Source organism: Ruditapes philippinarum, unplaced genomic scaffold (genome assembly GCF_026571515.1).
Source record: "Ruditapes philippinarum isolate M1 unplaced genomic scaffold, ASM2657151v2 ctg10199_1_1_1_1, whole genome shotgun sequence".
NCBI classification, from domain to species: domain Eukaryota; kingdom Metazoa; phylum Mollusca; class Bivalvia; order Venerida; family Veneridae; genus Ruditapes; species Ruditapes philippinarum.
In genome coordinates, this window is record NW_026860910.1 from 23,470 (window position 1) to 42,692 (window position 19,223).

General features: G+C 34.3%; 1 protein-coding gene across 1 annotated transcript; it reads left to right on the plus strand.

The window, feature by feature from the left end:
- The first annotated feature begins 3,838 nt into the window (after window positions 1–3,838).
- Window positions 3,839–17,911, plus strand: LOC132713897 (uncharacterized). Its single transcript, XM_060696602.1, has 5 exons — window positions 3,839–4,271; window positions 5,873–5,944; window positions 7,667–8,138; window positions 8,549–8,605; window positions 15,083–17,911. Exons 1-5 carry the CDS (start codon window positions 3,867–3,869, stop codon window positions 17,707–17,709), a joined length of 3,633 nt encoding a protein of 1,210 aa, XP_060552585.1. The 5' UTR covers window positions 3,839–3,866; the 3' UTR covers window positions 17,710–17,911.
- The last annotated feature ends 1,312 nt before the right edge of the window (window positions 17,912–19,223 follow it).

The window sequence follows — 19,223 nt, forward strand, 5'->3', positions numbered from 1 at the left end:
CTCTGGCACCTCTTTATGTATATATTTGAAAAACAAGTGTTTGGGGTCTAAATATGTCATTTTTTTTCATTATTTGAGGCCTCAAATGGGGTTGGGGTGGAAAGGCATGAAAATAGGTCTATATGAAGTAATGGGGTAAATGATTTGTTAATCCTTTAGAAATTCATTGTTAAAAATAATATATTTATCCTATAATTAACACATAGATATATTTTGAACATTGTACAACAAGTTTAGAAAATGTTAGAAATGATTGCTCAACCGAACGTAACCAGTTACAACATGCATGAATATAAATTTATATTGTGTACCGTTAATACTTAATTATTACATGGGAGTGCATTTTTTACTATAAATTTTAGTATTTAGAGGAAATGACTTATTCGAGGAAATTATATACAAACAAACAGCTATGTAGACGAATTTATCATTCGCCCGATGTAAGCTGCTTCAGGTCTATGTCCGACGTAAATATGATAATAAATCACATGATTTCAGCATAGTTCAACCTTGGTTGTCTCGAACTACGATCTCTCGAAAAAATTTGCACAGGCCCGAACGATGTTTGACTGCACAAATAACTTAGCCATTGAAACTGGACAACTAGTTATACAATACTGACCGACAACAACGATACTGTTCTCAATTTTATAAGAATATGGTTGAAGATCCTTATCATTTGTACTTGTTTGTCCTAAACAAAGGCAGTTACGACTCAAAACCTTTACTTTATGTTGTAGATGGTAATATATTCAAATGTTTATTACTTTAATGTCGGCAGATTCTAAAAATAATCTGCTTACAAATAAGCCCGATTATTTAATTTGACTCTCAGAGAAAGACAATGAAACCACTCCCATTTAAGCACTAGGATAGCAGAATGACTAAATACAACCTAACATTTGTCAAATCTAAATTGTTGATTTTTTTCTTATTGTAAAGTTTGTATGCACCGCTATACATGTATGTATTTGTATGGCTATAAGTATGGTTTATATTTAGTGCCAAAAATATTCTTTTCTGTGCCGTAAACCTTCGTATTTGATTCAATTTATAGATTTTTCCAAAGATCCCATTGACCCTTTGTTCGGGTGGTTTTTTTCGTTTATGAATAAATAGATAAACGTCTCAAATGATTGGACACATTATGAATTATCATTTAAAGTAATTATGGTAATTAAATGTAAAAGAACTCTTCAAATCTATAATCTTAAACCAGTACACTACAATAATATGGCAAGATATCATTCATAGTGTCAAGTAGTTCAAAGTACTGCTAAGTTAGTTAGTTAATTAACCTGAACAGTCGCACGATAGTTATAAGTATATTATTGTCTACATGTGTGTAAACGAGGAGACATATGTATGATACATGCATTCTGTTTAATTATGTTATTTTTAAGTCATTGCAACAAAGTCTCTCTTATGTTAATAATTAGAGAAGTGAACCCTAAATTGTAGCTGTAAATACGCTTACAACCGTAACTGAAATTGTCTATATGCAAAGACCCCAACTTAAAATGTTAAAATGCATGAACGTCTGTCGGACCGTATATGTCACGGACCGAATATGGCACACGTGTGACATATTCGGTTCGAATTTGTCACACGTGTGACATATTCGGCCGAATATGGCACACTCTTCAGCCGAATATGGAACATAAAATGTGCTATATTCGGTTGAATTGAGCTTTTCTGTGCTCACCAAAACATATTTGTCACTTTCCGAAATTGCGCAAAAAATGAGAATACAAACGATGTTATTATTTTTTCTTACATAAGCCCACCCTCCGAAAAAACCCAAGACACCCCCTCCCCCCAAAAACAACACCTAATGACGGAATCGTTAAAACTACAACCGCCATTTCAATCTCCATAATTATCATCATCATCAACGTTATCATCAGCAGCAGGAGCAACAACAGCATCATCATTAACATCATCACAAGCTGCAGTAGCAGCTACAGCAAGATGTGCATTGTAGTGCTTTAAGTAGTAGGGGCAGGCCTACTAGAAGTTACAGACTACTAGTGTTATTATGCCGTGCCATAGTGGTTAACAATATCACTAGATTCTATGTCGCTATGTCATGCGTACGAAATAATTGGCTATTCAAAATGTACTATCAAAATGTTTTTGGATCATGTTAAACATATTCTGACCGTCTGAAGATATTGTAAGAACAAGATACTAAGGTGTTTTAGTTTTTGTCATAACCAATACTTAAAATCTCATGTTTGCGACTTGCTCGTTGTTCTCAATACTGTACGACGGAGTATAAACTGAGAACGTGGTAAAGACGCACTGGGACTAAGTAGGACAAAGTCTGATGATCATCATCATCATCGTGATCATGATGATCACAGTCATGCTGATGCTGATGATGATGGTATTGATGATATTGTGGCGGAGGTGATAACATAGATATTAAACGTGTATGATAAATAAATATATCATCGACATTTTTAGAAATTTGTCAAATATGTCAAACAGCTTGTTTGAAACATCTTTATTGCGTTCAATCGTCATTTCGAAAATGAATATGACGTTTTTAGGCATTACATAACGTTTAAGGAGTAAGTTATAAATGTGTTGTGAACAGAACGCCATTCATACTTTCTTCTCTCGTGCGCACCTGCACTGTAAAATTATACAACTGGTTTGCATTAAGAAAATATTATTTATTAAAATGTTAAAAATCGGACAGACACACATATGCAGGCACACATGCGCACGGACAAGTAAAATGTTTTAATGTTTACCCCCCCCCCCATCAGAGTGGGATATAAAAAGTCGATATTTTATCTTCAAGTCAATACATATTAATGTTCAAAATATTTTCGACAAAGCAAGTCACTGTTTATTGACACAGTAGTCATCTAACGAGTAAGATGATAAGCATGGCGGCGTAAACTAACCAAACATATGCTGATTTACGATAACGATGATGATGTATTATTGATGATAATGATAGTGATGTTGTTGTTGTTGTTTATGATGATGATGTATTATTAACGTTTATGAAAGTAGGTTGGTTAAATCACGATGATAATGTTACTTTACTGTGTAAAATGTGTGACATATACGATGAGGCATTTGCTATCAAATTGCAGAAACGTTTATGGCACACACGGACAGCTGTGATTAATTCGGCCGAATGTGTCCCAAACGTGTGACATATACCTTCCGTGACATATACGGTCCGACAAACGTTTCACTTCCTTGTTGATATGCACAAGTCTTGTTGCCTGAAAAGTTCAAGTTTTCCATATAGAATAACATAATTTAAAAAAAAAAGGAAATACGAACTAAGTTAATTGTCTGAATAACTCTGAATATGTAATCAGTTCCATAGTTAGACGTTTTGTAATATATATGTGTTTCCCTAACCAGTTTCATCAATTGTTAATTTTGAAAAGGGAAATAAATACGATTAAGGTACATAAGCACTTCTTATGATTGTCAATAAGCTTACATTTTTCATAGTTATTCCCTACATAAATTTAACTTGAAAATTTTAAAGATATATAAGAAGCGGGGCATAATAAATTTATATCATTCTGACGTTTATTTAAAACATAAAATTTGTCTGAGTGGTATTTATCAGCTATCTAACACCTGTTTGGAGTAAATAATAAATAAAAATAAATTTATCTTGAAAACATAGTAAGGTCGGAAAGTATCAGTACATTTGTTTATTACTGTTGCCTTTGTCTATCCCTTCCATCTGAGAAAAAGCAGTAAGTATTTATTGGCAGTTGATTTATATTTTGGGTAAGGTGACAAAATTACGAATCATGTTGATTTAAAGATCATGAATTTATTTATGTAATTACAGAAATGACGATCTGATAACAAAAGGAAAAATGGCAACCCCAAGTCAAGTAACGTCTTCAAAGGCGCAGCAGAATAGTTGTCGTCTTTTTCGTCTGCAAATGCTGATTATAGACGGAGGACTACTTATACTTAGGAATATTTTCGATCAAAAACTGCAAAATGTCCCTCTTGTCGCATTTTTGAAGAATGAAAGACAAACAATTACAAACTTAAGAACACGCGGGATAATTACGCAGGTACAATATGATCTACTGTTTCCATCAGGTGGCACCGGTCCAACTTCAACAGACCTAGACATCACGTTAATCATATGTCTCCTTAGGAACACCAAGTCATTAGGCCTGAACAAGAACTTTCAATGGAACTCAATTCCTGCACAAGGTGATACCTCAGTTGAGGCTGATATTTCCCGTCTGAAAATGTACAGGAACGAGGTAAATGAGAAATGAGATAATTAGTTAGTTATGTTTTATTATCCCCCGCCGAAAAATTTCGGCGGAGGATATAGAAATAGTCTCCGTCCGTCCGTCCGACCTTCCGTCCTTCCGTCCGACATTTTTGTCCGGAGCATATCTCTTAAAGTATTTGAGGTATCAACTTGAAACTTCATAGGTGGATAGACCTCATTGAGGAGGAGTGCAGTGCACAAGAATGATAACTCTACCTTGCATGATTTTTGAGTTATTGCCCTTTGTTATTTTTCAAAATTGATTTTTGTCCAGAGCATAACTCCAAAAGCTTATGAGATATTAACATGAAACTTCATAGGTGCATAGATCTCACTCAGGAGGTGTGCAGTGCACAAGAATGATAACTCTACCTTTCATAATTTTTGAGTTATTGCCCTTTGTTATTTTTCATACCTAATTTTCACCTGAGTGGAGCATAACTCAAAAAGTGTTTGAGATATCAACATGAAATGCCAAGGTGGATAGATCTTATTGAGGAGGAATGTTGTGTGCAAGAATGATAACTCTTCCCTATACAATTTTTGAGTTATTGCCCTTTGTTTTTTTATGTTATTTTGTCCAGAGCTTATCTCAAAAAGTATTTGAGGTATCAACTTTAAACTTCAAAGGTGGATGGATCTCATTGAGGAGGAGTGCAGTGCTTAAGAATGATAACTCTACCCTGCATTATTTTTGAGTTATTGCCCTTTGTTATTTTTCAAAATTAATTTTTGTCCAGAGCATAACTCAAAAAGCCTTTGAGATATCAAAATGAAACTTCATAGGTGCATAGATCTCACTCAGGAGGTGTGCACTGCACAAGAATGATAATTCTACCTTTTATAATTTTTGAGTTATTGCCCTTTGTTCTTTTTCATACTTAATTTTTCAATTCAATTTTTTTCTCAAAAAGTATTTGAGGTATCAACTTGAAACTTCATAGGTGGATAGATTTTACTAAGGAGGGATGCAGCACACAAGAATGATAACCTACCCTGCATTATTTTTCAGTAATTGCCCTTTGTTATTTTCAGCCATCAGTATTCACATAGGTTTCAAATCTGTAATCATTATAGCCATCAGTTCTCATTACCAAAAGACCTCTTAAAATGGAATTATTCCGCTCTACTACATATACATTCTTCCAATGAGCAAACATATTCGGCGGGGGATGGCCATGTTGACTCTTGTTAGTTTGAGTGCTTGTGATATCTAGTTTAGAACAAAAATAATCTATATGACGTCAAGTGTAAATTATTACGTATAAAAAGTACTCTTTGCTGAAAAAGCTTTTCGAGTATAGAACTATAAATCCTAAGAAAGATAATAATGTTATTTTTTATTCTGTATGACATAATGATTCTACTAACTTAGTATTAGCTTCAGTTGTCTAAAAGTAAGACACGTCTTCATTAAATACATGACATTAAACTACGAAACATATCCATGATATCAAAGACTGGCTTCATAATTTTAGATTGAGCCAATTGTCTTGCATGCAACTATCATATTTTATTTATTTTTGTCTTCCCTTGCAACGTTTCATTTGATATAAATACTTATCTAACATTCTCTTACTTTTTTAGCTCAGTCACATATCTTCAACAAGTGGAATAACACTGCCTGTCTTTACAACAAAGTGGACGGAGATCGAACAGGTAAGGATGGAATTTTATGTTACTGATAAATTAATCTATTTTTTCCTTTCAATTCAGTTCATAGTAGGTTATGTTTATGCATTATTCCTTGAGGCACATTATGGGTAAGAAATCCATTCTTTAGAAATGTCAAACGTATGTTTAACAATTTTTGAATAATGAATTAAGTGCAAGTTAACCCTGTACCTCATATATACGCGAAACAACGCACTTTTGAACCCCCCTCCCCTCTTTTGGGCCTCAAATAGTGAAAAAATGTCCTATTTGGGTCCCAAACACATGTTTTCGCTTGAGAAATGTCGCAAAAAAGTGAGCACTTTTTCGGCGCCGCCCCCATCCAAAAGATACATCAGGGGGTTGCCAGAAGGGGGAAGTGCCCCGTTCTGTTTGGGGGGGTGAAGGGGGCGGTAGTCCCCCTCATCGCCAAGAAAATTTTGGACTTGTGAGAGGCTAAAAATAACCCAAGGTCGATCATAATGTAACGTGTAACCAACGCTGAAAAGCCTTTGACTCTATCTTTGACTCTATCTCAATCCCTTGAGAAGTTGCAGCACTTTGAAATAAATTTTGATGGAAAAAATCAAGGTAAAATAGTGATTTTTGGCAATTTTGAAACCTCCCCTCGATGGTAACAGGAAATTTAAGACTGAACATGTCGTTACAAAGAAAATGGTCCACTTAACATCTGTGCAAAGATTGATTAGTATTGAAGCATTTTTCATAGTTTTATAGCAGTTTGAACTTGTAACAGTAGGCTTTTCAATGAAAACGGCCATTTTTCACAATATGCTCATAAGGGAAAGGGTTAAATGTTAACTTAAATATATACTATGCTCATCTTTGGGTAAAATACTTTCACTTCAGAAATTCTTTAAAATCTATTAAAGACTTTCTGAATATGTATAATTTGAATAAATGAATGTTTAAACTATGTTTGGAGAGCTGCATTTCCTGTAACTAGTCAAATAAATTTGGTCAGTCCTAATAAAAAACTGACATTTATGTTTAAATGACATTATGTAATCATACTGTGTCAAGAGTTTTAAACATGACATATTGCCTCTTTTCATGTCCAAGATGTTTATTCTACATTTCAAAAGAGAGACTGTATAGTTATGATCAGTGTTTCCAAAGGATGCACGCGACTTAACTTACGTATGTATGAGAAGTTAATGCGGGGGGGGGGGTAAGTACCGATGTAAACAGTAGATAGCAATAATATCAATAATTCTATCATTTAATCTCTGCTCGTACACGGACATCCTTCATAGCATAACATAAACATAAAGGAACATAACAGGAATGAAACTACCAAGCATAGCGGAGCTCAAAGCAAAGTAAGCAAAATTATAAAATAAAGAGCATACCATAGAATATAATATCTAGCAGTATATACATTAACAATGGTGACAATAAATATGATATCTGTTTAAGTATACAATACGTTCATAAACCAGTGTTTATTCTAGGAGGGCGGATGGGGGGTTTCACTCATATTTTTGTGAATTCCCCCCTATTTTTTTCAGAGGCAGTGGGAAGTTTTTACATAGAGAAAGAGGAAACAAAATTAAGAAATGTAATACATTCGATAAAAATCCTCCCCCATTTATCTCGAATCCTAGAATAGACACTGTAAACAGTGTATTGTTTGGTTGGGTTTAAAGAAGTATGTTTTAATGTGAGTTTTAGCATGGAATTGTGACGCAATTCATGGTTTTATAGGTTCTTTTGAGGTTGAACACGGCGGTGTCACCCATACCAGACCTACAGAAGATGATTGATGACTTAAAAGTGAATCCACTCGATCCACAGGCAGAGAGAAGGGTTCAGAAGGCCATAGACAGTTGGCAAATGTTAGAAAAGGGGGTAGAAGCTGATTTAAAACTGTTAAAAATGGAGGACGAGAAGATAAAATATACTCTGAATGTGCAAGGTCAAACTGTGAGAAAGGCGGAGAGAATGGTACAGAAGGCAATAGACAGTTGGCAAATGTTAGAAAAGGGGGTAGAAGCTGATTTAAAACTGATGAAAATGGAGGACGAAAAGATAAAATATACTCAGAATTTGCAAGGTCAAACTGTGAGAAAGCATGCACAGAGTATTGATGAATTAAACAAGAAAACGTCTGAACATGATAAACAAATACATGACCATACTAAACAAATACAGGAATTAAAGGAAGAAACTAGAAAAGGTACGTCGCAGACGACTTTTTTGACACTCACGGTATTTAAATACAATGTATAATTATTATTCAGTCATACTAAATTTCTTATCTTAATCACTATAATTTTCAACAAATTTCTCATTATTTATCATTATAATGCAATCATGCGACTTAATAGTAATTTTTATCTTTATTAATCTTTTGATTTTGCTTATTCTTAAGAACGAAATTTTATTTTTGTAATAAATATAATGATTAATTAAATCTCACATCTTCGCTATTTTCAATTTAATTTTGTTTTGTTTTAAAGTAACCAAACCTGTCATGTGAAATATAAATGAATTTAAATGCAGATAATGTAAATCTTTTTTTTTTTCTAAGTTTAACTACTTATTGGTGATATTTATATTCACTCTATGTACATTGTCATAATGCAGATGTCACAGCAGAGACAGAATCAATGCGACAGTCTCAATATGAAGAGTCGAAAAAAAGTAAGTAAATGCTATTTATGTTATAATAACATATTTAAAAGATGTGTGGTATGATCAATAATCAGTAAAATTTAACACAATGTTTGTTTAGAACATTTGTTCATGCTGTGTTTAAGTATATGATTTATGAATGTATTAAGTAGAAAGAATATATTCAAGCTAAATATAGAAGAACATATATTTGAAAAGGTTCTTGTAATACCTGCATATTTTGTCTGTATTGCAATTCATGAGTTTGTGTTTATATCTTGTTCACTTGACTTCTAACCCCATCCTGCTTAATATATAGAATTATAAGATTGCATTTAAATGCATGAACCATATATGTATATACTTACAAGACATTTACGCCCTCTTTGTCTTATCTTTATTGTGATAAGATCGTCATGCATTATGCATGCTAAAAAAATATTTTACATCCTATTTGGCGAAAACACTTGACACTTACACAAATTCATTTTCATAGACAGTTTCTATATCCTTTCAATAAAGCTGTAAAACTACGGCTCGAACAGAGCATGGCACAAACTAGGTTTGCTTTCTATATTGCGGCTTTCGCGAATGATCTGTCGCACAACTGGTAACACTTATCGGCCAACCTCTGATTTCAAATCAATAAGACCCAAAATGTCTCAATATGCATCAGAATATTTTACTTTAATTTAAAATTGATATGCCAATTTTTAACAGCGGTATAATTTATGTCACTTCCGGTTTGAGATCACCTAATTACATATATGTGATACCAGACTTTAAGTGTTATACTAAAGCATTTATCGACAATTTTTTTTAACTTTTGGAAAATGACCTGATTAAAGTATGTTCTCCATGATCAAATATTCAAATTAGGACTCAGAAATGAAGTCAGATAACTTTTAAGGAAAACCGAATCCAAGGAAGGGCGTAAATTGTGTTCTTAGAACATTTTAATTAGGTTTTAATGGAACAACTTCATCCGCATACCTTTAGTCATTATGTTTTATGTATATGACGCAGATAATGAAACATTGAATCTAACAATGATGCCAGCGATAAAAATTGTTTTTGTTACAAATAAATTGAAATCGTTTGGAAAAGCAATGCATTTGCTATGAAGCGTGACAAGATTAGGGGTCTCAAATAAACTATTTTGTCAGCCTTTGTCTACTATGTTTGAAAGGCTTGATAACTGAAACAAGGACATTAATTAAAATAAATAAATATACTCTAATTATGTTTATCGTGAACTTTAAATTCATCGCAATTTAGCATGGCATTCAGAAAAAAAGTGTAAATTGATGATCTACTTGAACGCTGAGTTGGCAGAATTAACTTGAGGGGAATTCCTAAATACAGTGTTAACAAATGCTCTGCCGGAATGCATATCAATCAAATGGAGCATTCCTATATATATAGATACTATGTCGTGGCCACGAGTTACTTAGTCGTGGCCACGAGATAACTAAGTCATGGCCACGAGATACCATGTCGTGGCCACGAGTTACTATGTCGTGGCCACGAGTTACTAAGTCGTGGCCACGAGATAGCTAAGTCGTGACCACGACATACTATCTCGTGGCCACGAGTTACTATGTCCTGGCCACGAGTTACTAAGTCGTGGCCACGATATAGCTAAGTCGTGGCCACAAGTTACTATGTCGTGGCCACGAGTTACTAAGTCGTGGCCACGAGATAACTAAGTCGTGGCCACGAGTAACTATTTCGTGGCCACGAGATAGCTAAGTCGTGGCCACGAGATACTATGTCGTGGCCACGAGTTACTAAGTCGTTGCCTCGAGATAGCTAAGTCGTGGCCACGAAATAAATAACCAATCAGGTATCACCATTTATATGAATTTCCCTTATTAACTAGACATGTGCTATAGTACAAGGAAGTCCCTACTTCACCAGCCTGTTAAAGTGCCATTTATACAACTTATTGACTGTGTGTATTTTTATTTATCTCGTGGCCACGAGATACTATGTCGTGGCCACGAGTTACTAAGTCGTGGCCACGAGATAACTAAGTCGTGGCCACGAGATACCATGTCGTGGCCACGAGTTACTATGTCGTGGCCACGAGTTACTAAGTCGTGGCCACGAGATAGCTAAGTCGTGACCACGACATACTATCTCGTGGCCACGAGTTACTATGTCCTGGCCACGAGTTACTAAGTCGGGCCACGATAAAGCTAAGTCGTGGCCACAAGTTACTATGTCGTGGCCACGAGTTACTTAGTCGAGGCCACGAGATAACTAAGTCGTGGCCACGAGATAACTAAGTCGTGGCCACGAGTAACTATTTCGTGGCCACGAGATAGCTGAGTCGTGGCCACGAGATAATATGTCGTGGCCACGAGATACTATGTCGTGGCCACGAGTTACTAAGTCGTTGCCTCGAGATAGCTAAGTCGTGGCCACGAAATAAATAACCAATCAGGTATCACCATTTATATGAATTTCCCTTATTAACTAGACATGTGCTATAGTACAAGGAAGTCCCTACTTCACCAGCCTGTTAAAGTGCCATTTATACAACTTATTGACTGGTCAATAATTTTACATTTAGCGTCACTATGACCCTGATATTTGACCCAATGAACTCGAAAGTATAAAATGTCATCTACTGATCAGGTGCAATGATCTTCCTGGGTTATATAAACCATGGCTTATCCCTTTTAAATTATTCATCAGACAAGGATTTACCTTATAGGCTATTTACTGTCCATGGGCAATGTCCCTTCCAAATTGAATACACCAGGACTTATGCCTTCTCATGTTATCGTATAAACAAGGTTAACAGGCCGTAATACGTACAAACTGACCAATTTGAACACCACAAAATTCTCCCAAAAAAGAGCTATAGTCAAAATTAATGTCTGATGGGCCTTGGAAAGATTTCTAATATAATCCTAAAGACAAGTTCAAAGTGAATATCTTCAGTATTTTCTAAGCTTAATATTGCATGTAAAAGTAAGTTATAAAATCTTAAAAAATCATAATATATATATATAGTGTATTCTGATTGGTTCATTATCTCGTGGCCACGACATAGCTATCTCGTGGCCACGACTTAGTAACTCGTGGTCACGACATAGTATCTCGTAGACACGACTAAGCTGTGTCGTGGCCACGACTAAGTAACTCGTGGCCACGACATAGTAAGTTGTGGCCACGACATAATATCTCGTGGCCACGACATAGCTATCTCAAAGCCACGACTTATTACCTCGTGGCCATGACATAGTATCTCGTGGCCACGACTTAACTATCTCGTGGCCGTGACTTAGTAACTCGTGGCCACGACATAGTACCATGTTGCCACGACATGTTGCTATTTCTTGGGCACGACTTAGTTACTCGTGGCCATGACATAATATCTCGTGGCCACGACTTAGCTATCTCGTGGCCACGCACTAAGTAACACGTGGCCATGACATAGTATCTCTTGAACACGACTTAGCTAATCTCTTGGCCACGAACTTAGTAACTCGTGGCCACGAAATAGTAACTCATGCCACGACATAGTTATGTCCGTGATCACAACTTAGCTATCTCGTGGCCACGACTTAGTTACTCGTGGCCCCGACATAGTATTTCATGGCAACGACATAGTATCACGTGGCCACTACGTAGTAACTCGTAGCCACGACATAGTATCTTATGGCCACGACTTAGCTATATCGTGGCCACGACTTAGTAACTCGTGGCCACGACATATTAACTCGTGGTCACGACATAATCTCATGGCCTCGACTTAGCTATCTCATGGCCACGTCTTAGTAACTCGTGGCCACGACATAGTATCTCGTGGCCACGAGATAAATAAAAACACACACATGTCACCTTTGTGCCACCGTACATGTTGGCATCGGTGTTGTAAAACTTGAAGACGATGTAAATGAATCTAATTGGCTGAAACTGTTAGTTTTTTTGTATGCTGATGACATTGTTATCATTTCAGATGACCCAAAGGATTTCCAAATATGTCTGAACGCTTTTAACTCTTATTATAGAGAATAGGATCTTACAGTTAACTTGAACAAAACAAAAGTTATTGTGTTCGGTTGTTGGTCTGTTCATAACTACGAATTCAAACTTAGTGATAACTTTCTCGAGTTTTCTGATACATATCATTATCTAGGATTCCGTGTCATTTCTTAATGCCCGCAAACAGAAAAAAGCAATCGATGTTTTAACTTTTCTCTACAATTAGAAATGCCGACTTGCCAATTGACTTGAGTATAAAATTATTCGATCACACTGTTTTACCGATTCTATCATATATAGCTTTAAATTTAGATTTGTTAGAACCATTTCATAACGATTTTTTGCGCAAACTATTAAACGCCCGTAGAAGTACACCTATTTGTATATTACACGGTGAATTGGGAAGGTATCCTATCAAAGCAGGATGATAGGATTTTGGACACGCTGACTATCTGGTGACCATAACAAGTTATCGTTTAAACTTTAATGGACCTCGTACGTTAAGAAAATACTTGATTAAGCTGGCCGTTCATACCTGTGGTTAAATCAATTTTATAGACCTTTTTACGACGCGGTCCGTTGCTATGAAAAATCGATCGGAAGTAGTACTTTCTCGCGCATGCGCAATCTGCGTTGGGCAAAAAGAGCATGGCCTTACATAGAAATATAGTAGAAGTTCATAGACATTTCTGAATTAGTTTAAGGTAAAAGGAATAAAATTATATAAAAAAAGCTTTTAACAAAAATAGAAAAGATTCCTTTATAGCTTTGTGGCCAAGATTGCCATAAAATGCACGGGAAATGTAATTGTTTAAGAATTCCCCCTTACGGTCACGAACCCGACATTGAGATTTTTTTAAAGAAAATGTGGAAATATATCTACATGTATAAACAAATAAAGAGTTTAACTAAATTGTTGTTGGAATAGTTCATAAAAAAGATAAAAGAAATTTTATAACATATGAAATCGAGGTTAATTATCATTCGAAAAAGTTATAATGCATTTTTAGTGTTCAGTTTACCTGATTTTATCCTTAATCCGTTTTGATTGTGATGCAAAACAGAAATTTTTTAAGTCACATAAATAAACATGTATTTCAAATAATTAAATAGTTTTTTTCCAAATCTTTAGAGAAGATGGGTAGTGAGAAGTGAAATAACACACATTTTATCCGGTTCCTCGTAACACATGTTAATTTTTTTCAATGCACGTCACACTATTTGTCACTTCAAAAAATCAATAAACATTGATCTAAAAATTACTTAAATAACGATTATTATAATTGTACTTGATAAACTACTAGTATGTCATAGGTCTTAAACGTCCCGGTTGAATGATACTAAACAAGCAACCGGTCACGAGTCAATCTGTTTGACACTTACCGACTGGCCAATCCAAAAGAAGTGCAATATTATGAAATACAGGAGTAATAAAATATATAATTTTTAGTCCCGCAGTTTAAATTTAAATCACGGATGAAAAAGTCGTCAATGAAACCTTAAATTTACGACTTTTGTATGCGCATTTTGACCAGTGAATTATTAGTCCCGCATATTTTAGTATATCTGTTATGAATATCAATTCACGTTTTAAGTACTTACCGCTGTAAGTCATCCCAAAACTACTACAAAAAACACTTACATACTCACGGCAGTTGGACATAAATATGTTCAAACACATGCTTAAACTCACCATTTATCATGAACATTCTCGTTGTTATCAACGAACCGGTATGTAAATATAATAATAATAAAAAAAAAATTAGTATGGAAACTATTATTATAACACTCCATTCTCTTCTGTATGTGTAAAATAATTGCCTTATAACGAAAGGCGAAATACCTAGGTTATTTAATTGTGTTTTTGCCCCGTCACGTGAAAATAGTTTGTTCACGTTTGCGCTATTTTCCTCATGACATGGCTTATATCAGCCACCGTAGATGGTAGAAAATGACAGTTCTTACACGTCAGCTTTTTCTATTTATAGTTTTATGTTAATTACAGTTTATCCAGTGCGAAAAAAAGTTTCTTGGGTACATGCAGATAACGTCAAGTACGTTAGCTACCAAAATAATTTTAATTTGTAAAAGATTTAAAAGATAAAAACATCAGCAAATAAGATTCTCATTGAATTCAACTTGAAGGTATTTTTAAGACATTTTGTATGAAATTAAGTTAAATATTTGGTACAAATTATATCTATGCTGTGTTCGTCTGCTATGAAATAATAACAGACGAATACAATTTATGGCGACTTTTGTTTGTCTATTTCCAGGTATTTTAGGGAATTATCAGAAACTGTTTTTTTTATTAAATATGAATGACTTCGTTTTCATTCCTCTTTTTATTTTAAGTAAATATGACAAATTTCTTTTGCATGTTGTATAATTAAAAAAGCATGGTTGCCTGCTTGTCGAGTGTCTTTTCTTGTATTTTCATTGAAACCCGAAAATTTGAATATGTATAGGTTACTATAAGCTATAATATGTCAATTATTTCTATTTCAGAACTAAAGGATGAACTCATTACATGGTACAACACCAATCACAGTACAATTCCTCTTTCACCACTCACAGATGATCCCCATACCCCTCTAGCTGGGTTTTACATTATGCCAGAAATTGACATACAGACGAATCTACCAGGTGGTAGGAAAGAAAGAACTAGAGTCAAGTCGTTACAGGACCTATTTACATCTCGTAGAAAAGTTCCCCAGGAAATATATTTATCAGCGGTCGCTGGATTTGGGAAAACAGCATTTTCAAAATATCTCGCTATAACATGGTGTCAAGGTCATAAAATGGATGAAAATTATAACCATTTTAAAAAAGAAGAATTGGAGGCGATATCTGGCTTTGAGTTTTTATTTCTAGTGCTATTGAGAGACTCAGATACAGAATGTGATGTTGACAATATGATTGAACAACAAATCATAAATAATCTTCGTTGTAAATCTGAAATACCAAAAACCCTTTTAAATGACATTTTACGCAATGAAAAATGTCTTGTTATACTAGATGGACTTGATGAATGGTTTCATCCTGACAACGATTGTACAAGACTTCCTAAAAGTATTCCACATCGATATGCACGTGAAAAGTGTGTAATCTTAACAACGACCCGGCCATGGAAGCTTGGAGTCTCAAACTTAAAGACAAGTCAAATGGACAAAACAGTAGAGCTTGTTGAACTAAATGCAGATAATACATGGCAGTTTAAGCTTAACACAATGAAAATATTGTTAGGCAACATTGAAGATGATAAACTGATAAATGATGTGTGTAGATTTGACGAAGAAATCAGTAATCATGACCTTGACGAAATGGAATCTACCCCACTTCTGTTACTCTATCTTATATGCTTATGGGTTGAAAAAATTCCAATAGGAAATTCAGCAGTAGAATTATATACAGGCATTATTCAGCTCCTTCTATCTAGAACAGAAAGGTTACATGGAAAATTTCATTCATCATGTAATACATTTCCGAGTAACGTTCCCGCATGTTTTAGAAGACATCAACATTTCTATCGTTACTACACGTTTCTGGTGACCATTGGGAAACTAGCTTTTAATACATTATTCAGTAAAAAAAAAGAGCACACATTAGTTTTTGATGAAAATGTTGCAGAAAAATATCTTAACCAAGAAGATTTGAAATCAAGCTGTCTATCAGGAATATTATCAGAAAATAAAGTAAAAACATTAATAAATGAAAGTTCTAAAATCTCATTTTCACATAAAACAGTGCAGGAATACTTTTCAGCAATATTTATAAGTTTTCAAATTACAAGTGAAGTTCAAAAAATCATTTTTGAAGAGTGCAACTGTTTACAAAATATTCTAGACATGTCAAAAGTGTTTGTCTTTATTAGTAACATGAACCCTAAACTAATGTCTACAATATCACGTGATTTGATGCCTGTGATAAACAATGATGAAAAAACAAGCAAATACAGAACTTTGACAGATTATGAGGACATGTTTATTGATCCATTGCAAGACACACAAGACATGTACATTTCTTGTGCCAAAGAAAGCCAGGAAAACAAAAACCTAAAATTGTGTTTACAAGATTTCTTCATTAGTGATAAATGTAAACAAGAAAACTACTTCAAACAATTACAACTTCTGTGTCAACAAAATAAAGAAAACATAAAATCAATAATGATAGAAAATAAAGGTGTTTGTAGTCTACAAGAAATTATCAGTTTGTTTACACTCTCTGACCTTCCGCATATAGAGAAATTATACTATCAAGGTGAAATTGAAGAAGAGGAAATAATGAGTTTGTTACTGAAGCCTTTAAAATGTTTAACTGTGAGATCAAATACATGGGAAAATCATCAATTTGTAGGAGTAGATTGCCTGCTGTCTGCAGAGATAAATGGAAGACTGGTAAAATTACAACACCTGGAGTGTTTAAATATAGACTGTTTCACTATGACCCACGAGGTAATGGAGACATTTTTAAATTTCCTCACTAGTAAAAAATCAATGAAAGAAATAACATTGTACAGTTTATACTGTAGTGATCACACGAATACTTCATGTAGGGGATTCAACCTTGACCTGTCTCAACTTTCACAACTAAGAAATTTAGGATTGGGCGGGATACCTGTGTCACAATTAAACATGGATGTATCATTGTTAGAGGAATGTAGTGTAGGTGAATTATATAAACCTGGTGTTGTGTCATCTTATCTCAGTCAACTACCAGCAGCCAGTAAACTACAAGAATTTAGGTGTGGTGATCTCGAATCTTCCAATGACATAGAAACAATGTTACAAACATTATCATTGTTATATCACGTGAAAGAAGTTATGTTAGCGAGAATCAATCTAGGTGATAGATCATTAACACTGTCACCTCAAATGATCAATATTGAACGTGTTTTCTTGTTGTATATAACAATGTCTTGTTCAGTGTTACATGATCTCATTACTGTTATAAACAAACTACCACATACAGTGACAGTAGGTATGGCAGGTTGTGATATAAAACCAGAAACAGAATTTGAAAACTTTAAAACATTTATAAAACAATCAGACAATTTTGTGGTCACCTATGATGGCACCGGGAAGTCTGGAGAGTATGGGTTTGAGTTTGAAAAAACAACAACAAGTACTGAGTAACCTTACATGAACTTGTGAGAAATAATTTATAAATAGATTATGAGACATTTAAGTGACAGGTAAAATAGACATCATTATTTTTATTTTGAGTCTGAGATTTAATCAATACTTTGCTGTTCATAACAATGTGATGTGAATGGAAACTGAGGATTTTCTTACTGGGACAACAAATGTGGATTAATTTTAGATGTATTTTACCCAAGTAAGTGTTGTTTATTTCTTTACATGTACTTTATAACAGTTATATGTGGCATATATATTGATGCTCCTGGGCCAGGAAGCATTATTAGCCTTACTATAAAGCATGTCATGCAAAATCAACCCATAGCTTGGGGTCTGCGTCGGCGTAACCACTTATGTTAAAGTTTGCACACGTGTTCACCATTCTGTCCCAACCTGTAAATAAGAGGAGGTAGCTCTATCAAGTATTTTGACAGAATAATGCTCCCTTTTCTACTTATAATTTTCACCAAGTTTGCGTACCACCTTAAATATTTCAAAGTCCATTGACATATTGCCTGCTGCACAGTAAATGGGCCAATTGTGTTAGCATCTTAGTCAACAAATAAAGTTAAACATACAAGGAAATATTTTCTCTTTTTAAGATTTTTTTTTTACCTTAGGATGTCTGTAACAATATTTTTGGGATGAAAGGATAAGTTTTTAAATACTTTTTTCAAAATATTAAATCTTATGCAGTGTCGGTAGGGGACAGATGTTACAACTTATATACTAAAACTTAAAAAAGTCTGAATATCTTAATAAAATTTATAATAAAAATTGTATTGTTTCTCTTTATTTTATTAATATAGTATGTATTCTGAAAAGTCTGTCACAAATTTTTTTCAGAAAATTCATCTTAGATATAAAAATATTTGCTATAGGTACATCAAACCATATTTAAATCAAATATGCAAACACATTTTTTTTTTAAAACATTTAAAATTATAGGACTTTCTTATGTATATTTCTTGTCAGATAATCCAGAAATGAATTGTATCAGGGGTTGGATGTTACTTTTTTTTTGGGGGGGAGGGGGGAGTGGGAGGACGGATGTTTCACTAGATGTTTAAAGCTGATAGTTCATACTTTCTTTTGGTTTTATTATAAAGTTATAAAATTTCTAAGAGTATTATGCTTTGTATAGTACAATAAATGTATAATAATTGAACAAATTATGAGAAAAATGTAGAAATATACCTGACAATTATGGAGTTTCTTACTTTTTGCGTTTCACAATGAAAAGATGCATTGCGTTAGTTGTCTTCCAGTTATCTTACATTTGAATGAACTTTGAAACGTTTGGATTAAAATAAGATCATTGCTTATCGATTTGATGAAACTTAAAGTAAATTAATGTGGAAAATAAGCAGCATAATCCAAAGATTTCATTATGATTCAGTGTCATAAGCTAATTGTACCCCCACCACAAAATGTGGGAGGGGGCTATAATGGATTCGCTTTGTCGCGTCGGTCGGTCACTCCATCAGTCTCCATTTTCGTGTCCGCTCTAT